The sequence below is a fragment of the Notolepis coatsorum genome, assembly GCF_963971535.1.
Source record: "Notolepis coatsorum genome assembly, chromosome: 7".
Taxonomy (NCBI): domain Eukaryota; kingdom Metazoa; phylum Chordata; class Actinopteri; order Aulopiformes; family Paralepididae; genus Notolepis; species Notolepis coatsorum.
The window spans coordinates 15,080,949-15,105,528 of NC_140171.1; the positions used below are offsets into that span (position 1 = coordinate 15,080,949).

The 24,580-nt window shown below is 44.2% G+C and overlaps 2 protein-coding genes across 2 annotated transcripts in view; one reads left to right on the plus strand and one right to left on the minus strand.

The window, feature by feature from the left end:
* Positions 1-1,254: 1,254 nt before the first annotated feature.
* On the minus strand, positions 1,255-17,805 carry polr3f (polymerase (RNA) III (DNA directed) polypeptide F). The gene is made up of 9 exons (XM_084318796.1): positions 17,656-17,805; positions 16,356-16,473; positions 16,020-16,087; positions 15,473-15,540; positions 7,294-7,406; positions 6,218-6,361; positions 4,394-4,501; positions 3,334-3,525; positions 1,255-1,677 (listed from the first exon to the last, which is right to left on the minus strand). The coding sequence occupies exons 1-9, from the start codon at positions 17,709-17,711 to the stop codon at positions 1,600-1,602; spliced, it is 945 nt and encodes a 314-aa protein (XP_084174922.1). The 5' UTR covers positions 17,712-17,805; the 3' UTR covers positions 1,255-1,599.
* Positions 17,806-20,627: 2,822 nt separating this feature from the next.
* The window catches only part of dzank1 (double zinc ribbon and ankyrin repeat domains 1), a gene marked incomplete at its 3' end in the record, with an annotated part of 54,270 nt that continues 50,317 nt past the window's right edge, over positions 20,628-24,580 (plus strand). Inside the window, exons 1-3 of the mRNA XM_084319496.1 lie at positions 20,628-20,761; positions 21,613-21,760; positions 21,978-22,030. Coding sequence (XP_084175622.1) covers positions 20,653-20,761; positions 21,613-21,760; positions 21,978-22,030 — 310 coding nt within the window. The 5' untranslated portion in view covers positions 20,628-20,652. The remainder of the gene's footprint in view (positions 20,762-21,612; positions 21,761-21,977; positions 22,031-24,580) is intronic.

The following is a 24,580-nucleotide window of genomic DNA, read 5'->3' on the forward strand; positions in this document are numbered from 1 at the left end:
TTATAAGTCTACACTACAACCACTTTTTATACTCCAAAAAAGGGCCATAAGGATAGTTCACATTGCAGGTTATCGTGATCACACTAACATATTGTTTCTGGAGTCAAAGACATTGAAGTTAAATGATCTTGTGGAATTTAAAACGGCACAATTAATGTATAAAGCAAAAAGTCATGCACTTCCAAGAAACATTTAAGAATTGTTCTTTGATAGGGAGGGGGGTTATAATCTGAGGGGAGAACACAATTTAAAGGTGCTAAACGTACGCACTAACATGAGAAAACACTGCATCTCAATATGTGGAGTGAAACTGTGGAACAGTCTTAATGTGGTGTTAAAGCAATGTCCAAACATGAGACAATTCAAACTGATGTATAAGGAAATTATGTTCACAAGGTACAGGGATGAAGAAGGGACTTGATATTCACAGGTGTTTACATTTTAATTTTGTTTCTATTTTATTTTATTTTATACATATAGTTTTTGTTTTTTTGTTTTGCATATATATATATATATATTTTTTTTTCTTTTCTTTTCTTTTCTTTTTTATGTTTAAAATAGTACACTCATTTGAGTAGTGGAAAAGGGGTAGGATTAAATAAGTGTATACTTCTTCCTACTCCTTTTCGAACATGCAGATTGAGTTGTTTTTCTTTTTTGTTATTGTTTGTTGTATTCATTGCATGTTCGAAATAAAGACTTCAAATCAAATCAAGCAACTCACTGAGACCCGACAGCGTTATTAGACCCATAGATATAATATAAGATATATTTTAAGCACTCGCAAATGTCACAGTCTAAAACTATATCCATTGAATAAAGACCTAGCGATGAATGGGGTATCAGCTAGGGATGTCCCGATCCGATCACGTGATCGGGGCCGATCACGTGATTTTCCGAAGATCGGGATCGACAGAAAAAAAAACATGACCATGTTCACGTCTTAAACTCATACTGAGGCCTTAGTTTTGGTTTTAAATTGCATATCATCATTCATTTATTTATTGTCACACAGAGCAGAAGAATTTTGCCAAAACAAACCAATAGTATCCAGCTGCAGAACGGCAGACCAGCCGTTTTTTTTTTTTTTTTATCGGATCGGGAAGTATCGGTAGATACTCAAAATCACATGATCGGGATCGGATCGGGAGCAAAAAAACGTGATCGGGCCATCCCTAGTATCAGCGCCCCCTGCTGCTGGCGGTCAATGTGTTAAGCTTTCATACATACTAAATAAAGGCACATGGATCAAAATAAAGCAAAAACAAAACCATTTTAATATTTTACAACTTTCATCACAGAGAAAAAATATAAGGATAAATGGTCACAAGTCCAACCACTCCCCGACGTCAGAAGTCCAACCACTCCCCCAGGTCAGAAGTCCAACCACTCCCCCAGGTCAGAAGTCCAACCACTCCCCGACGTCAGAAGTCCAACCACTCCCCCAGGTCAGAAGTCCAACCACTCCCCCAGGTCAGAAGTCCAACCACTCCCCCAGGTCAGAAGTCCAACCACTCCCCCAGGTCAGAAGTCCAACCACTCCCCCAGGTCAGAAGTCCAACCACTCCCCCAGGTCAGAAGTCCAACCACTCCCCCAGGTCAGAAGTCCAACCACTCCCCCATGTAGATACAGTTTGAGGGGGAGATCTCTCCTCCTTCGATACAGTCGTCAAACACCTGGAGAGAGAGGGAGAGGGGAGAGAGAGAGAAGATGATCAGCGCTCAGTCATGGAAATACAAACCAGTTCCAACAGAAAAATGGTTTAGTATGAAAGAACTGAAACACCAGTATTTCCCAGACATAGTGCAAACATATAAAAACTTTTTATATTATATATATTTATATATATTATATTATATTATATTAAAAAATATTTTAAAAACTATTTTAAAAAACATAACAGTGGTGACCCACCACAATATCAAAATAGGCCCAAACTGAATACATTTCCCAAACTGATGATAACGCATAAAAAACAGGGCTGGGTATTGGCACCGATTACCAGGAGACAAACTAGAGACGGGAGACAAACTAGAGACAACATTAATCTTCACACATCCACTGAAAAAGGGCATAGATAAAAAAAAATCAATCTCATGATTTTAATAATGTCTCATCTTGCTTGTACACATTCCACTGCTCGACTGTGCAGTATACATTGCCTGTCCCAACTTGCCACCACCACAAATAAACCTAATCCCAGCCAGACACCACCACTAATAACCTACAATCCTGAGGGAAAGACTGAAACATCAAGGTTACCGGACAGAGGCTGCCTTCACCAGGCACTGAAACATCAAGGTTACCAGAGAGAGGCTACCTTCACCAGGCACTGAAACATCAAGGTTACCAGACAGAGGCTGCCTTCACCAGGCACTGAAACATCAAGGTTACCAGACAGATGCTGCCTTCACCAGGCACTGAAACATCAAGGTTACCAGACAGAGGCTGCCTTCACCAGGCACTGAAACATCAAGGTTACCAGACAGAGGCTGCATGCTGCCTTCACCAGGCACTGAAACATCAAGGTTACCAGACAGAGGCTGCCTTCACCAGGCACTGAAACATCAAGGTTACCAGACAGATGCTGCCTTCACCAGGCACTGAAACATCAAGGTTACCAGACAGAGGCTGCCTTCACCAGGCACTGAAACATGAAGGTTACCAGACAGAGGCTGCCTTCACCAGGCACTGAAACATCAAGGTTACCAGACAGAGGCTGCCTTCACCAGGCACTGAAACATGAAGGTTACCAGACAGAGGCTGCCTTCACCAGGCACTGAAACATGAAGGTTACCAGACAGAGGCTGCCTTCACCAGGCACTGAAACATCAAGGTTACCAGACAGAGGCTGCCTTCACCAGGCACTGAAACATCAAGGTTACCAGACAGAGGCTGCCTTCACCAGGCACTGAAACATCAAGGTTACCAGACAGAGGCCGCCTTCACCAGGCACTGAAACATCAAGGTTACCAGACAGAGGCTACCTTCACCAGGCACTGAAACATCAAGGTTACCAGACAGAGGCTACCTTCACCAGGCCACACTGGAACAACAGTTACCGGACAGAGACCGCCTTCCCCAGGCCACACTGGAACAACAGTTACCGGACAGAGACCGCCTTCCCCAGGCCACACTGGAACAACAGTTACCGGACAGAGACCGCCTTCACCAGGCCACACTGGAACAACAGTTACCGGACAGAGACCGCCTTCCCCAGGCCACACTGGAACAACAGTTACCGGACAGAGACCGCCTTCACCAGGCCACACTGGAACAACAGTTACCGGACAGAGACCGCCTTCCCCAGGCCACACTGGAACAACAGTTACCGGACAGAGGCCGCAGGGTGCCTTCACCAGGCCGGTGGGCTGGATGATGGGGTTGACTCCTCTGTAAAGCTTCATCTGTCCGTCCACACTCCCCACCGTCCCCTCTTTCGCAGGGATGATGGTCATCTCCACCTTGCCGTCGTAGATCAGCGTATTCAAGATGGTCTCTATGTCCTCCATGGAAAGGTCCACCTGGGGACAAGAGCACAGTGTAACCAAAGTCTGTCTCGGGACAGGAGATGCTTTATTCTGCCACTATCTTGATAACAGCGACTAACAAGACATGACCCCCCCCCCCCTCCCCCCATCTCTTTGAATAGGGGTTCATACGTATCTAAGAATCTGTCATACATATCATAATTTTTCTTTCATATTTGAAGTCACTTTACAAATTACTACACATATTCCATACCCCCACTTAGACCAGCTTCTACACATGCACCATCCTTAAGTTCTTAGTTACCATGGCAAGTGCTCACTGCGCAATTCCTTGCCTTTTGACAGATCGAGAGATTCATTGAAAATATCTTAAAAAAAAAGATCTTAATTTCACCTAAAAATGCAGTTTTTTTATTATATTTATCAACATAAAGTCACATCATATAACTATGGACGTTGCTCACCTGCCGCAGACAAGTATAATTATATACAAAAAAAATATCTAACCCTGACTAACCTTACTGTCATGCACTTGTCCTAATAAACTAACCTACACTGTAACACGCAACACTTGATGAACATTGTTACTCAGCTGATAGAGTTGTACCCTTCTTGCTGTCTTGTCGTACAGAACTTGTAAGTCGCTTTGGATAAAAGCGTCAGCTAAATGACTAAATGTAAAAAATATACAGAAGAAGCAACGCCCAGCTCACACTCACCTTGTTGATGCCCAGCCCACACTCACCTTGTTGATGCCCAGCCCACACTCACCTTGTTGATGCCCAGCTCACACTCACCTTGTTGATGCCCAGCTCACATTCACCTCGTTGATGCCCAGCTCACATTCACCTTGTCGATGCCCAGCTCACATTCACCTTGTCGATGCCCAGCCCACACTCACCTTGCTGATGCCCAGCTCACAGATGTACTTCCAGACTTCGTGAGACGTGGCGAAGGAGCTGTTCCTCTGCACCATGGGGCTCTGCTTGCTGTCCCTGGCCGTCTCTGCCTGCCGCGCGTCGACAGGGACCGATGGTACACACGTTACAAAACATCAATATAAAAAAGTGTTTTTTTTTTGTTTGTCAAAAGACACATTCCAATGGGTGTAGAGACTAAAGGGGCATCTAATTTACCCTGAAAGATATGTACACATCTCATTTACCCTGAAAGATATGTACACATATCATTTACCCTGAAAGATATGTACACATATCATTTACCCTGAAAGATATGTACACATCTCATTTACCCTGAAAGATATGTACACATCTGATTTACTAGTATGAAAGATATGTACACATCTGATTTACCCTGAAAGATATGTACACATCTGATTTACCCTGAAAGATATGTACACATCTGATTTACCCTGAAAGATATGTACACATCTCATTTACCCTGAAAGATATGTACACATCTCATTTACCCTGAAAGATATGTACACATCTCATTTACCCTGAAAGATATGTACACATCTGATTTACTAGTATGAAAGATATGTACACATCTGATTTACCTCATTTCCATTTTAGATTAGATTCAAATGTATTGTCATCATGCAGCACAAGTACAGTACAACGGAAAGAGGTTTGGCATCCAACCAGAGTGCAAATGTAGCGGCAATATACTATGTACAGGATATTAAACTGGGTACAAAATATACAATTTAGTACTACTGAGTGTAGTGCTAAATCAGATGTATGTACAGAGAGTTGTATATGTACAGTGATACAGGTGTAAAGACAGTATGGTAGTAGTCATACTGGCCAGCAGCGTAACTAGTAAGATATGTACAGATATAGATGTAGTATCTACAAATATGTACAGATATAGATATAGTATGTACAGATATAGATATAGATATAGTATCTAGATATGTACAGATTAGGGATGCTCGATATTGGGTTTTTTACCGATACCGATATACCGATATTGTCCAACTCTTAATTTCCGATACCGATATCAACCGATACCGATATATGCAGGATCCCCCCCCCCCCCCCCCCCCCCCCCAAAAACGGAATAATTTCAGGTAATTAACATTACATATCTCTTGTTGTATAAAAAAGAAGCAGTGAAGCTAGACCAGCACTCTCAGGTTCAAGTATTTAATGGCAGCCTGAAACAAACATGTTTCGGAATTACATATTCCTTCTTCAGTGTTATAGCTTGTCAAGCTATAACACTGAAGAAGGAATATGTCATTTCGAAACATGTTTGTTTCAGGCTGCCATTAAATACTTGAACCTGAGAGTGCTGGTCTAGCTTCACTGCTTCTTTTTTATATAATACTTAATGGGATTTCAGCACCCAGTGTCGAATCTTGAGAGCGCGGTCTAACTTGACATATCTCTTGTTGTGGAATTAACACAACATTATGCATACTTTTTACAATAAATAAAATCAGAATTTGTTCTTACTTGCTTGCCTGGGTAAATAAAGGTTATAGAAATGTAAACAAAAATATATATATATATTTTCCGATATCACATTTTAATGCCAATATCGGCCGATAATATCGGACATTCCTAGTACAGATATATAGTATCTACAGATATGTACAGATATAGATAAGGGGCTTACATTTTCCAATAAAAAGGATTTCATTTTTATAACATCAGAAAAACAATTGTGTGGTACTTTCTTACATCGCAAATTCATAACACAATTCAAATGCTTTGGGCTGCCGCCCGTGCTGGAGGTCAGTGCTGGAGCTGCTCACCTTACTCTGGAGGAATTTGAAACACTGCTGATTGAGAACCTCCACGAACTCGGACTCGAAGTCCTGGTCGCTGTACCAGGCGCCCCCCGTCACGGAGCGGTCGGGCTGCAGGTTGTACACCATGTAGACCTTCTTCTTGGACGCCTGGAACACACGGACACATCTCATTTACCATTTAACATAAGATGAGATGTTCCTTTATTGATCCCCTTGGGGAAATTCAGGCATCATAGCAGCATGGAGGAGGAGGAGGGGAGGTACAGGTAGTAAAAACAAACAGTGTAAACAATATAACTAACTATCTAACTAACTGAAATATACAGTATCACATAAGGTGCCGTATGCATAAAGGTAAGTGTTATAGTCCTTTTTAGGTTCCTAGTAGTTATAGTTGGATGTCTGGCAGCAGTCCCTGCCCACTGTTGTGGAGCCTGATGGCCGCTGGTGTGAAGGACTGGCCGAGGCGGTTAGTTGAGTGTCGGGGGGGGGTATGAGTCTGTGACTGAACGTGCTTCTCATCTGAATTACCCTGAAAGGTATGTACAGATACATCTAATTTACCCTGAAAGATATGTACACATCTGATTTACCCTGAAAGATATGTACACATCTAATTTACCCTGAAAGATATGTACACATACATCTAATTTACCCTGAAAGATATGTACACATCTAATTTACCCTGAAAGATATGTACACATACATCTTTACCCTGAAAGATATATACACATACATCTCATTTTACCCTGAAAGGTAAAAGCGGATACGGACCAGCTAGCACAAATTAATGGAAGCGTATATGGACCAGCTAAACTAGCTGTTGGTCAAAAACACCTCCTCTGGGGTTGTAAGCTAGGCCAGTGGACCGTACCCACTTCCATTAATTTGTGCTAAGCTAGGCTAGCTTGCAGCCAGATAGCTTTCTAATGAACGCACAGAGAGGAAATCAGTATCCATCTTCTTGTCCGACTCTGGAGAAGACGGTAAGAGCATTTCCCATAATGTTGGTGTGTTGCTTTAATGGCTGTTTCTATCACTTCAGTCGTTCCAGTAACGAGAGTCTCTTCTCAACTCACAGCCACGGACTTGACGGCTTTGATCATCTTCTTACTCTCCAGGTTCTTGAGGATCTTGTTGATCTCCGTCAGAGGAAGGTTACTCTTGTACCGGATGTCTCGACTCCAAATACCTGCGGTAGAAAACAGCAAAAGTGACAGTCCAGAAATCCACACGATTCTGTGTCTAGATGAACCCAACACATTATTAGTCGACAAAAATAAGATAAGATATAATAACTAGACAATTCCGCAGGGGAAATTGTGAAAGTGTGGGTGATGCCTGTGCACCGCCGGCCAACAGGAGAGGGAATGTATTGTCTCTATGACAAATGGTTCAAAAGATACAAAAGAGGTGGTTGCTAGGGTGTTATAGCTGGTTGCTAGGGTGTTTCTAGGTGGTTGCTAGGGTGTTATAGCTGGTTGCTATGGTGTTTCTATGTGGTTCCTAGGGGGTTTCTAGGTGGTTGCTAGGGTGTTATAGGTGGTTGCTAGGGTGTTTCTAGCTGGTTGCTAGGGTGTTTCTAGGTGGTTGCTAGGGTGTTATAGCTGGTTGCTAGGGTGTTTCTAGGTGGTTGCTAGGATGTTATAGCTGGTTGCTAGGGTGTTTCTAAGACATGGTTGCTAGGGTGTTATAGGTTGTTGCTAGGGTGTTTCTAGGTGGTTGCTAGGGTGTTACTAGGTGGTTGCTAGGGTGTTTCTAGGTGGTTGCTAGGGTATTTCTAGGTGGTTGCTAATCTAGCGTTTATTTTAAAACTTAATCCCCTGAAGGGGGGGAGCCTAACCATGGGGGCGTGGTCAACATAGACCAATGAAAGAGGATATCCCTACTGATTATGATGTCATAATAGAACATTCTAGAACATTTGTGTCTATTCAACAATTCTCTCATTGTGCATCTTGAAACTGATCAGTCCTGTTCAGACAGATAGACTAAACAACACATCCACAAAAGGAAAGGAAAGGTGAGTGTCCACAACGCGTCTATTCGAATACCAACCGGTTCATGCTTCCGCGTTCGCGTTTTGCGCTCTGATTGGCCACTGATGTTTCTGGTCGCACCAATCGTGTGACGCAAGTTCTTTCGCCGGTTAAGCTTAGGCACTCTTTCGAAGTTGGTTAAGGTTAGAGTTTGTCTTAGAGCATGGCGATAGAACGCCAGCCCTGATTCCAAACTCTAACCTTAACCAACTTCGAAAGAGTCGCCTAAGCTTAACCAGTGATAAACTAGGCGTTAGGTAGTTTGCTGCTGGTCGAGGCGGAAATGGGCGCATCACGCGATTGGGCGCACATGTCACATGACCAGAAACGTCAGTGGCCAATCAGATCACACCAGAAACGGCAGTGGCCAATCAGATTCGCAAAACGCGAACGTGGAAGCATGAACCGCTAGCTAGCTGTTCTACTTGAATACTGAATGTTAATATTGAATCAGACACTATTGAATACTGAATATTAATATTGAATCAGATAATATTGAATACTGAATGAAAAAAGACTAATTTAATCAGATGAATCACTTTATTTGAGGATATAAAAAATATATATATATTATTTTTTTTTATTTTAACTTTTTGTATTAAAAACGAAGGTTTGAACGTCCGTTTAATCAGATGAATCACTTTATTCAAATTGAGGATTTAGTTTGAGGATATAAAAAATTAATAAAAAATTATTATTATTATTATTTATTTTTTTTATAATTTTTTTTATTATCTTTCTTCCCCTCTTTTTCCCGATTTTTCTCCCATCCCACCCTTCCTGGTTGTTGCGTACCTACCCCTACTGTTGGTCCGGGAGACCGGAGACTGTCACATGCTTTCCTCCGACGCATGTGCAGCCTGCCGGCAGGCCAACCTGGCCGCGCAGGTTCTCACCGGGGAGAGTGTAGCGTGTGGGAGGCCACACTATCTCTCCTTAGTTCCAACCCTTGCTAAGCAGGCGCCCCGACCGAACTGTAGGGGTCGCTGTCCACAACACCCAAGACCCACCCTTCAGCTTTCCCACCCTCTGATACAGCCAATTGTATCAGTGTGAGAGGCCAGCCAAGCTGATAGCAACGCCGGGAGCTGGATTCGAACAGGCGAATCCTGTGTCTCCCGGTGTTTGTGACGAACGTAATCTCCGTGCACCACCTGCCCCCCCCCTTTCGAAGTAGGTTAAGGTTAGAGTTTGTCTTAGAGCATGGCGATAGAACGCCTGCCCTGATTCCGACGGTTAAGCTTAGGCACTCTTTCGAAGTTGGTTAAGGTTAGAGTTAGTCTTAGAGCATGGCGATAGAACGCCAGGTAGTTTGCAGGCTGTTAGACCCGGAAATAAGCGCAGAACTTGCTGTCCCACGATTGGCACATCTCACATGACCTGGCCAATCAGAGCGCAAAACTCGAACGCGGAAATGCAGTTCCGTCGTCGACAGCCTTACCAAGTCAAGTCAAGAGTTTTAATTGTCACGGCATACAGGTATACAATGAAATGCGGGTGGTCTTGCCCGCAACGATGTGCAATACAGTGGTACATATAATAGAATCAAAGAAGAAACAACATTGTGCAGTAACAGATAGCAGGTAACATGGAGTGACATCTCGGTATCTGTACATAGTTATTTACAGCGCATGTGTGACATGCTAGTTAGCTTTGGTAGTGCAATACACTGTTCCTGTTATTCTAATTTAAAGTGTCCTTTCCTTTGGCCATAAGTGTGCGTGTGTGCGACATGAGTGTGTGCCCGCTCATGTTAAAGTGTTAAGTGGCTGCTCGTGTGTGAGCGTGCACAGTGTGCGTGTTCATGTGTGCTTGTGTGTGGACAGTTCAATGTTCTGAGCACTCAATGTACATTGTTCATGGCTCTGATGGCCTGGGGGAAGAAGCTGAGCCTAAGCCGCTCTGTCCTAGTAGCTAGGATTTGCAGGCGTCTGCCTGACCTCAGCAGCTGAAACAGGCTGTTATTGGGGTGGTGAGGGTCTTTCATTATCCTGCAGGCTCTGGATTTGCACCTCTTGTTGTATAGAACCTGCAGGGGGGGTAGTGCAATACCCGTGGTACGCTCGGCTGAGCGCACCACTTTCTGTAGGGCCTTCTTGTCCTGTGCCGTGCTGTTTCCATACCAGGCAGTGATGTTTCCGGTCAGGATGCTCTCTACAGCTCCTGAGTAGAAGGACTGGAGTATCTTCCCCGATACTCTGAACTTCCTTAACTGTCTCAGGTGGTAGAGACGCTGTTTCGCCTTCTTTACTACTGTGCCTATGTGTGTTGACCATGTCAGGTCCTCTGAGATGTGGACCCCCAGGTACTTGAAGCTGCTCACCCTGTCCACGGTAGCCCCGTTTATCATCAGTGGTGTGTGTGTCCCCCGCTGTCCTCTCCTATAATCCACGATCAGTTCCTTGGTTTTGCCAATGTTCAGGAGCAGGCTGTTGTCCTGGCACCAGCGTTCCAGTACCTCCACCTCCTCCCGGTAGGCCTTCTCGTCGTTGTCCGAGATCAGCCCCACCACCACCGTGTCATCTGCGAACTTCACTATGGAGTTGGAGCTGAACTTGGCCACACAGTCGTGTGTGTAGAGTGAGTACAGCAGGGGGCTCAGAACAGAGCCCTGGGGGGACCCGATGCTCAGGGTGATGGTGTTGGAGGTCTGACCCCCCACCCTGACCGCCTGGGGTCTTTCGCTCAGAAAGTCCAGTACCCAGGCGCTCAGGGCGGAGCTCAGACCTAGCTCGATCAGCTTGTCCACCAGTCTGGTGGGGACTATGGTGTTGAACGCTGAGCTGTAGTCAATGAACAACAGTCTCACATAGCCCCCCTTCTGACGGTCAAGGTGCGAGAGGGTGCTGTGCAGTACCTGGGAGACCGCGTCGTCGGTGGACCTGTTTGTCCTGTATGCAAAGTGCATAGGGTCCATATCACTGGGGAGGGAGGCACAAATGTGGTCCTTGACCAGCCTCTCGAAACATTTCATGACCACAGAGGTGAGTGCCACCGGTCTGTAGTCATTTGGACATGCTGGGGAGGGTTTCTTCGGCACAGGGATGATGGTAGACCTCTTGAAGCAGGCAGGGACCACTGACTCCGCCAGTGATTGATTAAATATGGCGGTGAACACAGGGGCCAGCTGGTTGGCACAGGTCTTGAGTATACGTCCTGTTATGCCATCTGGGCCAGCAGCCTTCCTGGTGTTCACCTGCATAAATGCTCTTCTCACACTGTGTTCCGACAACGAGAGAGCGTCCCCCCCCCCTCGCGGTTGCCCCCCCCCCTCCACAACAGCCGGCGCGCCAGTGACGTCACTAGCCGGAGAGCCAGCAGCGCCACTGTCTACACCAAACCGAGCGTAGAAGGTGTTGAGCTTGTCCGCGAGGGAGGCGTCGTCGCTCCCCATTGACGGGGCGCTGACTTTATAGTCAGTTATTGACTTCAGTCCCTGCCATAATCCTCTTGTGTCGTTTTGTGCCATTTGTGTCTCCAGTTTGTCAGCATATGTCCTCTTAGCAAGTTTGACTGCTTTGCGTAGAGTATAGACTGAAGCCTTATACTCCTCCATGTTTCCTGACTCTCTACCCAGGTTGTAGGCGGTGGTACGAGAGTTCAGAGCTGCTCTAATAGTGCTATCCACCCACGGTTTCTGGTTTGGGAAAATCCGCACCGTTTTCCTGAGGACAATACCATCAGCTATTGTTGTTATGTAGCACACCACTATGTCTGCTAGTTCACTGACGTCACTGGCGCTTCCTATAAACATATCCCAATCCGTGTCTGCAAGCACGTCCTTGAGCGTGGCCTCTGATTCGTCGGTCCACTTCTTAGTCTCACGTGACACGACGGCGTCACGTGATCTCTGTTGATATGCCGGAAATAGCAAGATGGAGTCATGATCGCTCGAGCTTGTGGACCCCGTTAATGGCGGAGCGGCTACTGCCTTGTAACCCGCTTTGAACGGGGAATAGCAGTGGTCGAGTGTGTTCTTCCCTCTGGTGGAGCAAGCGATGTGTTGGAAAAAGGACGGCATCACTTTCTTCAGGTTGGCCTGGTTGAAATCGCCGGCCACTACCATCGCTGCGTCTGGGTGTTTGATCTGGTGTCTGTTGAGATGATCGTGTAATTCGCCCAGCGCTTTTCCCGTATTCGCGTGTGGGGGAATATACACGGCAGTCATGACGACTGCTGTGAACTCCCTCGGGAGGTGAAACGGACGACATAGGATAGAAAGATGTTCCAAGTCCGGCGAACACGAGTTTGAGAGGACCTGCACCCCCTCGGGATTAACCCAGGAATTGTTCGTGATGAGGCAGACTCCGCCGCCGATGGTCTTTCCTGAGCCAGCGTTGCGATCTGCACGTAAGACTGTGAAGGCATCCGAGGGAGAGACGCTTTTGTCTGGGGTCGTCGACGTGAGCCATGTCTCTGTGAGACATATAATGTTGATGTCTCTCATCTCCCGTTGGAACCGGACCCTCGCTCTCAGATCATCCATCCTACCCTCCAACGAACGGGCATTCGCCAGAAAGATGGATGGAATTGCTGGGCGGTAAGCAGCTCTTTTTAGTCTCAATCTGATACCTCCTCGTCTCCCTCTGTGTCTTCTCCTGCCGTCGCCTTTGTTCTTTTCTTTGCCGCCATTCTCCCGTCTGATTTCTGCTGGCCATTCTAGGTCAAAAGTGTCTCCAAACTCCTCTTTGAGCCCGGGGTTCAGGTCCATAAGTGTCTGACGGTCGTATGACGTACCCGCCAGTGTTGCTTTAAATAAAAAAGTAGCAAAAACAAACATAATAGCTAAAAGTGAGTACATCGTTGCGGAGCTAAAACCAGAGGCGTCTGACCAGGGTCGCGTCCTCTTATACCAGGGCGGTATGACGGTATTACGGTATACCAGGGTATTTCGAAATACCGACGGTATTGAAAATCAATACCGTCTAAACAGAGTTTTGTTGTAGTGCACACACGCGCCAGCAGAGGGCGAGACCAGTCCTCACTAATGGAGCGAGCCATGCAGAGCTGGTTGTCTACACACAGGAGGAGGAGGGGAACCCCGCTTCAGTGGGTGAAATTAAATGAGACACGCTTACCGTTGCTGGTGCTGTGGGCTAACTGGCTATTCTGAGAGCTAACTGTAGTGTTGTGTACGATCACAACGGTGTTCACGCTTTACGGTAATGTTGCGACAGTGCTGTGAAAATACCATAAAGCGTTGTGGTAACGAGAGTGTGTGTTGTTGTTGTGTGTAGGATGCTGCGGGCGAGCTGCTACCATTCTGAGAGCTTAACGTTAGCACTAGATGCTGCGGGCGAGCTGCTACCATTCTGAGAGCTTAACGTTAGCACTAGATGCTGCGGGCGAGCTGCTACCATTCTGAGAGCTTAACGTTAGCACTAGATGCTGCGGGCGAGCTGCTACCATTCTGAGAGCTTAACGTTAGCACTAGATGCTGCGGGCGAGCTGCTACCATTCTGAGAGCTTAACGTTAGCACTAGATGCTGCGGGCGAGCTGCTACCATTCTGAGAGCTTAACGTTAGCACTAGATGCTGCGGGCGAGCTGCTACCATTCTGAGAGCTTAACGTTAGCACTAGATGCTGCGGGCGAGCTGCTACCATTCTGAGAGCTTAACGTTAGCACTAGAGCTGCGGGCGAGCTGCTACCATTCTGAGAGCTTAACGTTAGCACTAGAGCTGCGGGCGAGCTGCTACCATTCTGAGAGCTTAACGTTAGCACTAGATGCTGCGGGCGAGCTGCTACCATTCTGAGAGCTTAACGTTAGCACTAGATTGCTGCGGGCGAACTGGCCATCTCCGTGATTTGTTTACTTGGTAACACGGGTTTACTACGGCCTCGCCAAGCACGTTGCATGACGGTTAGAATGTTGTCCGACTTGCTCTGAAAATCTGACGAGACGAGGCGCGTAAATATCGCGGGACCGAGCCACGCACAGCCTTCAGAGCGAGGCGCCACAGTACCTCTCACCCGGCTGCTCCACGCAAATCCATGATGGGGAACGACTTGCTGTCATTGCGCAAAGCGCCTATTGGCTCAGAAAAGTTGTCACCTGGTTGTCACCACCAGCCACGCCCACAAGAGGAAGTTATGAGATGTTTGATTGATTGATTGATTGATGACTTTATTACAGTACGGGTCGCGTCTACCCGTCTATCAGATATATTTATTATTATTATTATTATTATTGGATACAGGAGTTTGGGTACCAAGAGCTTCTTCAAATAAAGTTTTTCATTCATTCATTCATCATGATAAACTTCAAGTTGCGTGTTGTGTGTGTGCGCACTGCGGTGGCCAGGAGCGCGCAACAAGATGGTATACATTATGGTATATGATTTATGAATAGTATATTCCACTATCAGTATATGGTGTGCTGTACATTTGAATCTAATCTAATTTTGCACACGGCCATCGCATTATAATGAGCTGGACAGGTGTGTAATGTGTGTGTGGTGACGTGAAAGCGTATCTGCCATGCGAGACGAGGCTCTCGTGAAATCTGAAGTGTCCGACGTTCTGACTCCTCCCCCGGCTGCACTCGGCTACTCTCGTCTACTTTCGAGGCGAACCGAAATCCATCTCGAACACGCCTATTGACACAACCCGCAAGTCTCTACGACAAACTGTTCAAAAGATACACAAAATGGGCGTGGCCTAAGGGGGTGTGGCCTATGGATCAGGAGAGTGGTCAACATAGACCAATGAAAGAGGATATCCCTACTGAGTACAATGACACAACCCGCAAGTCTACGACAAACGGTTCAAAAGATACACAACGGGGGCGTGGCATAAGGGGGTGTGGCCTAAGGATCGGGGGAGTGGTCAACATAGACCAGGATATCCCTACTGAGTACAATCATAGATATCTATAGAACACACAATGACACAACCTGCAAGTCTCTACGACAAGCGGTTCAAAAGATACACAAAGGGGGCGTGGCCTAAGGGGTGTGGTCTAGGATCGGGGGAGTGGTCAACATAGACCAATGAAAGAGGACATCCATACCGAGTACAAGGCAAAATAAATAGTCATAATTTAGAAATGAGATTGCATAGGTCTATGAATCGAGATCAGGATTTTTTTTTTTTCGATTAATCGTGCAGCCCTACTCTAGTATCATGATAATATTGTATTGTGGCGCCTCTGGGCAGTCCCATATTGCCCGACCCTACGATGGCGTCTTGAGAACACCAGGTTTTCACGCAGGTCTCACCTTTATTCCCTGAATCATCAATGATCTGGTACACCAGCTTCTCTTGGTTGTCAGAGCCTTTCATTTTACTGCAAAGCAAATGCATGAGTTACTCATCTCATCCAGTCTCATAAAGCATGGGTTACTCATCTCATCCAGTCTCATAAAGCATGGGTTACTCATCTCATTCATGGTCTCATAAAGCATGGGTTACTCATCTCATCCAGTCTCATAAAGCATGGGTTACTCATCTCATCCAGTCTCATAAAGCATGGGTTACTCATCTCATCCAGTCTCATAAAGCATGGGTTACTCATCTCATCCAGTCTCATAAAGCATGGGTTACTCATCTCATCCAGTCTCATAAAGCATGGGTTACTCATCTCATCCAGTCTCATAAAGCATGGGTTACTCATCTCATCCAGTCTCATAAAGCATGAGTTACTCATCTCATCCAGTCTCATAAAGCATGGGTTACTCATCTCATCCAGTCTCATAAAGCATGGGTTACTCATCTCATCCACGGTCTCACGACGAGTGTCTCGTCTGACTTCATCTCACATCTTACCTGGCAGTCAGGACGTCCTTCATTCTGTATAAAAGTCCCGAGCTGTTTCGTAGAAGATCCAGTTGACCCTGGAGGAATTAGAATCAATGTAGTTGGTCGTTTTATTTCTTAAAAATTGAGAGAACAGGGAGACAGAGACAAACACAGTAGAGAAGACTCTGGCAGGAGCCACAGCTGAGGTACCTGTGATACCAAAGGCAACGGTCTCAACCACAACACCCTGGCTTCCACTCACAAAGACATTTGAAAACAAAGGTTTCCTGGGTGATATACGCAATTACAGGCTAAGTGACCTCTGCATGCATGCAACCTTCCCTCCAGGTTCGTAGGACTTACCAGCGATAGAAGCCTGTTGATGGCCATGGCCCTCTGCTGGGCTTCCAGCTGGGGCATGTCATTCTGGATCACCTGGTCTGTTATTCCATGTGGAAACTGTTGGCAGAGCGCTTTTATCCTTTACAGAAGAGGACAGTAATAATTATTAGCTTGTCGTCTGCCCCAACAAGTTACTATTAACAAGTGTTTTGGGTTCATATTCTTAGCTAAGTAATACATACTAAAGAGGCATGGGTCTGTTGAAGTTAGTAATGCTGTTCGTTATGGGCCACGTAATATATTTGTAGTATGTAATTCCATAGTATTTATAGGCATGTTAAGACTTTCTCTTGGCAATGACAGTGGGTTTCTTCATTTAGCCCTTATCCTTATCATTAGGGCGCATAGCTTGTGTTTTATTATAAACGTACCATCTTATGGACCATAAACTCTACTGAAATAACGTCACCCCTGAAAACACTAATGGATAATGTATTGAAATACCGCCTTGTGCAGTCAGTCACAGACACCTTCACCAGTGTATCCAATTATTTAGGAAACGGTTGATACATCTTCGATGATGTTATTATCACAAGCATAGCAGAGTGCATAATGTTATCATTCGGTTTTCCTCCGAGGCAGCACACAATAAACGTTGATGACTTCAACCCATGTGAAGGACTGTACTGTCTCTGTATGTCATGTGATTGATTAATTGAAAACTTTATTAACAGATTGCAGAATGGGTACAATACAGTACAGCTCATGACAATACACACAATTGGGGGATGCAGACCAGGACTTGTCGTGTTTACATCAGGGTCCCCCGTTTTCAATTAATCAGGACATATCACATATGACATACAGATACAGTACTGCTACATCTATACATTTATGACATACCAGATTTGCAAATACAGTACTGTTTGTGATACAAAAAGGGTCCAGAAAAGAGATGTATGTATGTCATATATGTTATGAGTTGAAAATGGAGGACCCTGATGTAAACAAGACGAAAGTATTTTCTCTGGTCTGCATCCCCTTAACAATTGTGTGTATTGAGCTGTACTGTACCCATTCTGCAACTGTTAATACAATTTTCAATCAATCAATGTGTAAGCTAGCTAGTAGCTAGTTAGCTTAGCCAACGTAACGTTGACGTTACATGATGGAGTGATGTGTGTTTTTCATTAACGTGAAGAGACACTAACAAGTTGCCGTCGCTCTCTCTTTTCTGCATGTTGACGTTAGCCAAGCTAGCTAGCCGACGTTACACATTCACTCATACTTACTAGGTACTACGACGCATTTGACTACTAACCTGTTCTCTATCTCCGTAACGTCCGTGGATTCCTGTTTTACTTTCACATCTGCCATCTTCTTCTTCTCGCCACTATTAAATATTTGGGAATGTCTACTAGGTGTGTGGTTCAGTGACAGATGCTCTGGTTGAAAGATAATAATGTTCTTGGTCCAGTTTGTTTGCTTTGACTCCAGGAGCATGTGAGTGAGTCTGGGTCCTTACAAGTTGGATGTCTGTCAGCTAGGTCTGATTTCGCCTGTTCAAAACTCAACCTCGGTGTATAAATAAACCCTTCTTTGATTAAATATTATCCAGATCCCCATTACTCGTGTTTGGGTGTGATTGATGATTGATTGATTTTTATTGTGGAGTAAAAGACAGCATCCAAGGGATAAAAACATGAAGAAAGTTCTCGAAGACACTCTGACGTCACGAGACCGTCGCCATCTTGGTATTGGGGAAACAAACGGATTTCTACGATCAAATGTATGCGGTGAGCTCCGTTTTTATTACATATTTTATCACATCCTTGTTCATTTCGTAACCTTTTCATATAATTTGTTTTGAAAATATTGAGGCCAACATGGCATTTCACTATTTCGAAAGCCTTTCTGGTTATTCTAAGTGCATGTTTCCCCCCCAAGCCATAGACATGCACTTAGACAGAAAGTTAAAAAGACAGGAAGTTGACTTCGAGAATGCCATACATGTCATGTATGTTGTTGTGTATGTCATAAATGTCACTATGAATTGAAATGGGGGATGTAAACAAGACAAACGTCTTTCTCTGGTCTGCATCCCCTTCTTAACAAGTGTGTGTATTTAAGCATTACATCACACGCAGGAGTGGTTTGTGACCAATAAACCATGCCTAGGGGTGGTTGTTAGGCCCGAGGCGCAGCCGAGGGTCGTTAGACCCCCCTAGGCATTGTTTATTGGTCACAAATCACGACTGCACGTGGTGTAAAGCTTTTATACAACTGCCAGATTCATCCAACCTTATTTCTATACAATAAACACACATTAATCGAAGATTTATTGAAAAAACCATCCGCCAGAAAAAGTAGTTCCCACAACTCCATGTGGAAGCAGCTTGAAGTGCATCCAACCAAACTAACACATCCAACTGTGTATTATTGGAATGATTGAGAGAAGTTGCCTCATGTGGAAGCAGCTTGAAGTGCATCCAACCAACTAACACATCCAACTGTGTATTATTGGAATGATTGATTGAAAATTTATTAAAACGTTTTCTTTGCCCTATAGGAAAAAAACGTTTTCTTCGCCCTATTTTTTTATTTATTTCTTTTAGCCTAAACTTAACCAGTTGGAAACCAGGGGTACAGTAATAAAATTAGCAATCAACCAATCAATCAATTCAATAGACCATGCTCACTTAAAACAGCGCTGCTTCTCTCTCAGTCTGACTCCCCCGCTGTTGCAGACAGGAGTGTGTGTGTGTGTGTGTGTGCGTGTGTGTGTGTGTGTGTGTGTGTGTCACAGTGTGTGTGTGCGTGTGTGTGTGTGTGTGTGTGTGTGTGTGTGTGTGTGTGTGTGTGTGTGTGTGTATGTGTGTGTGTGTGTTTGTGGGTACGCCAGCGTCGGACAGTGTGAGAGAGAACGCAGTAGAAAGTAGGAAGGAAGAAATTTAAATCAATCAATTAATCTATCAATCAATCCGCGATTTTTCTTTTGTTCTAGATTGAGTCAAGACCCATCAATTACATCATCCAACATTGTTTAAAATACTAACACATTCCCCTTGACAGAATCGCTTTATATTTAGTCGTTATGACGCTATCAACATATCCATTTGTTAAAGATTATTGTCCGCCATCTTGTTTTTTCTGACGGAGTGATCCGGCGGAGTGATGTGATTCAGTTGTGGGCGGGTCCTGGGACCAGGAGCGTGGATTGTGAAGGATACATACGTGTAAATGGACTGTTTCAGCCAATCAGAATCGAGAAATTTGCATGCCGTTGTATAATGAGCCGTACTGTATTGTACCCATTCTGCAATCTGTTAAATACAGTTTTCATTCATTCATTCATCATGGTCCCTGATTTTAGACATGGACAGACATCATAAAACATAGAGCATCATAATAAAACAGAGCATCATAATAAAACACAGGGCATCATAATAAAACATAGAAACCCCATAAAACACTGTCTTGTGAATGCAATAAATTGCGAACTTTAAGCTATTGCTTTTTAATTGAGAACATCATAGATTTCACAGATCAACCAAAAAAAAGAAGCAAAATAACAGACTAAAAAGACAGCATTTAAGATTGTATTATACTAGACATAACCATATAATTGGTTATTATAATGATGTATGGTGTAGATACACTTTTCTTATTGTTTACATGTCCCAGTGACTGCATTGAAATAATAAAATATCAGAAGAAAGTCAACTTATCAAGCAGGATCATGAGATGTATCGTGGATTTCAACGAGTTAACATTGCTTTCAAAATAAACAATAACATCTTTCGTAAAAATATATATGTCCAAATCTGTCCAAAATGTAATAGAATGTGAATAACTATAAAATAAACCAGTCAGCGTTTCAAGTTCACTATTAGAAAAAGTTAATTTTACATCAAAACCAATGGTTAAAAAAATACATGTATTTGTTGTGGTACTGGTAAGTACGCCGGAGCGGCGCGGGTGGGCGGAACTCAGTTTCGTTAAAAGTCACCGCCCTCTCCAGCCGTTCAGTGTTAACCAAACGATCTCTTGTTGCTAAGGAGCCTTGTTGATGTAATCGGCACAGCGTTGCCAAGGCAGCGTTTCAAGGAGGGACTGTGTGCAACATCTTCACGTAAAGTAAGTAACGCTGTTTTTATGAAATTTTATGAAATCCTAATGCAAATACGTTTAAGAATCAATGCATCTTATCATGTATTATATAGCTAGTTGTGTTGAAGTTGTCTTTGAATGGTTTGTTGTGTTGTACTTAAGTTGTACCAGATTCTACTTAGACAGGACCAGGACAAATATTCCAAGGATGACTGCTGGCTCCATTTTCGTCCCTCGCATCATACCAAATCGCATCCCACCCATTGGAAAAGCAAAGCATGAGATTGACACCAGGACTCCTGTGGAGATCAAATCAGGTAGGGGAGAGTGGGGTCAGTTGGGACACTGTTGTATCATGGCATGAAATAATAACCTTCCATTACTCACAGAAGAACAGGAATGTAAATAATGTGGATCTCTCTGAACAGATACAGGTGTCTGCTAACAATCTAGTACAGATAGAGCCCAACTCAAACATGAAGACAATTGTGTTACATATATACACCAGACTGGATTTTGGTGGCCACCCCCTTTTGGGGGGAAACAACTCTGGGAATAAACAGGGATTCGACTAGATTAGTTGTTCATAAACTACAATTTTGAGTACAAAACACAGGGATATAAATCCCCATCGTTGTTGAGAAATAGTCATTACCTCTTAGTTTTATGTCACTTGGAGATTCATAAATTCATAAGCATGATATTAAATGTCCAGGTAGGGAAATTAGGAAATGTCCTGCAGCTGACTGGGGAAGTAGGCCTGAGAACAGCAGATCGAACCTCACTTTTCTTCACTGTGGTGTGAAAATGCTCCCTGGTGGCCAGTGTTGGAGATGCTATAGATAACATTCAGCCACTAGATGTCGCACTAGAGCACAAAGCATGCCATTTATCCAATCAGGTGCATTCCACGTGGGGAAATGGGAAGCAGGGAGGGGCAACATGTAAACAGCGACAATCATTTTGGACCCGCAAACATTTTTTAAATGATAAATTCATTAATCAATATTTTTTTTGGGGGGGGGAAAGCAATACCTTTATTCTGCACCTTTCTCAAAGCTCTGTGGATGTATTTATTTAATGATTACTCTACATAGAATGTTCTCTATAACACTTTTAACAGCTTGATTTGGATCATCCTGCTTGATTATCTCCCTCACTTGACTAGATACTCCAGATGTCATGATATTCTACACTCTGGATGGAACCAGAGTGGTTCAGAAGCCAGGTTTAATGGCGAACAGCACTTTGCAGTACAATGGACGAATCACCTTACCGGCGGGCAAGGTGTACGTCAAAGCACTGGCTACAACCAGGTCAGACATTATTACATGTTAGAAACATTCATTTAAGAGGTCCCCTTGCTCTCTCTCTCTGTCTCTGTCTCTCTCTCTTTCTCTCTCAGCATACTGTAACAATCACAACATTAAATCACAAACTAGTGAAATCTCTCTCTCTCTCTCTCAGCATAACAATCACAACATTAAATCACAAACTAGTGAAATCTCTCTCTCTCTCTCTCTGTCCCTCTAGCGATGGCAGAGAAAGCGCCACCGTAACTAAGCTGTTCCTGGTGGAGGACGTGAGTTTTGAATTGATTGATTGATTTATTGAAAACTTTATTAACAGATTGCAGAATGGGTACAATACAGTACAGCTCAATACATACAATTGTTAAGGGGATGCAGACCAGAGAAAGACTTTCGTCTTGTTTACATCAGGGTCCCCCATTTTCAATTCATCATAATATATGACACACAGATAGACAGTACTGCTACATCTATACATTTATGACATACCAGATTTGCAAATACAGTACTGTTTGTGATACAAAAATAGTCTAGAAAAGAGAGTAAATACATTTGACGTAGAAACTGTACATTGGAGGAGTTTGGGTAGGTGGGGTGGGGGGGGGGGGTTTGGTGGGTGCGTGGGGGGGACGACTGTAAATTGGAGGTGGTTGGGTGGGTGGGGTGCGGGGGTTGCGTGAATACTTTACCCAAGGCGGTTGTCCTTCCGCGTTCGGTTTGCGCGCCCTGATTGGCCTCTCAGCGCCCAATCGCGTTGCGCCTAGCTTTCAGTTCCACAACGCAAGTCCTCGCCCATTTCCTCGTATTGTATCAATCGACATCACATCAATATACATAACGTATTGTAACGCGCTATTCATATCAATTGGCATCACATCAATATAAATAATGTAGTGTTTTCATCTCTTCATATCAATCGGCATCACATCAATATAAATAACGTAGTGTTTTCATCTCAGATATTAACGTAACACGCTATTCATATCAATCGGCATCACATCAATATAAATAACGTAGTGTTTTCATCTCAGATATTAACGTAACGCGCTATTCATATCAATCGGCATCACATCAATATAAATAACGTAGTGTTTTCATCTCTTCATATCAATCGGCCGGCACATCAATATAAATAACGTAGTGTTTTCATCTCTTCATATCAATCGGCATCACATCAATATAAATAACGTAGTGTTTTCATCTCAGATATTAACGTAACGCGCTATTCATATCAATCGGCATCACATCAATATAAATAACGTAGTGTTTTCATCTCTTATCAATCAGCATCACATCAATATAAATAACATAGTGTTTTCATCTCAGATATTAACGTGGGGAACCTTTCCATGAGACTGCACTGCCTTCGGCTAGGGCGAGAGCGCTCAACACGACTCTTTGTACAGGAATAGGAGGTAGTATACGGAGTTTGGGGGAGGATTCGCGAAACATGTGTTTACCTGTGGCCAGGGAGAACCAGGAGTTGCATTGAAACCTACCAAGCAACCCAGGTAGACCCCCACGACCAAGGTTATCGGACTACCAGGTCAGACGGGCCGACTTAGTCTTGCTGAATCCTCCCCAGCTCGATCCATCTAGTGCGGCGATAGTAGGGCTAACGCGATTGGGCGCTGAGAGGCCAATCAGGGCGCGCAAACCGAACGCGGAAGGACAACTGCCTTGGGTAAAGTATTCACGCGGGGGGGTTGGGTAGGAGAGGTGGGTGGGGGACACTGTACAACTGTACAAGCAAAACTGTACATTGGAATATTTTGACGAAACCATACTTGGTAATTTACTGTACATTGGAAGGGGTTGGGTTAGGACATTTACAGGGGCCAGTTTCAAATTGCAGTCTCCCGTAGGTGTTCTTTGAGAGTAGTTTTGAAAGTGGGTAGTGATTCACATTCCTTTACAGCTTTGGGTAGGGCGTTCCACATTGATGTGGCATAATTGCGAAATGTGTTTAGTCCCTTGTTTGAGCCGAATCTGGGTTTAACATGATTTGTGGAGCTCCCTCTTGTGTTGTGGTCGTGGTATTCACTGACCTTTGGGAAGTATTTTGACATGTACATGGGTACCTTGGTCGTGTAGTGTATCTTGTGGACCAGGCCCATTGCAAGTTGCTGTACTCTGTCGTCTACTCTAAGCCATCCTAGGTTGTCAAAGTGGGCAGGGGTGAGGTGGGTTCTAGGATTAAGGTCAAGTAGTAGTCTGACCAGTTTGTTTTGAGATGTTTGTAATCTTGTTTTTAGCGCCTTTGAGGTGCTTTGGTACCATGAGGGGCAAGCATAGTCGTAGTACCCTTGAATGAGTGCTCCTGCCAGAGTCTTCAGGGTATTCTTGTTTATCAGAGAGGAGATCCGGTACAAGAATCGAGTTCGTTGGTTGACTTTTTTTATTACCTTGGATGCCATTTTGAGTTCAAATGACTCGAAACAGGAGCACAGGAATGAAAATCGAAAGGACTACGAACAAGACCTTTCCAGAGAGGTACAGATCCACAGTTTGAGCAGAATAACCAAACAAGACCTTTCCAGAGAGCTACAGGTCCACAGTTTGAGCAGAATAACCAAACAAGACCTTTCCAGAGAGGTACAGGTCCACAGTTTGAGCAGAATAACCAAACAAGACCTTTCCAGAGAGGTACAGGTCCACAGTTTGAGCAGAATAACCAAACAAGACCTTTCCAGAGAGCTACAGGTCCACAGTTTGAGCAGAATAACCAAACAAGACCTTTCCAGAGAGCTACAGGTCCACAGTTTGAGCAGAATAACCAAACAAGACCTTTCCAGAGAGGTACAGGTCCACAGTTTGAGCATAATA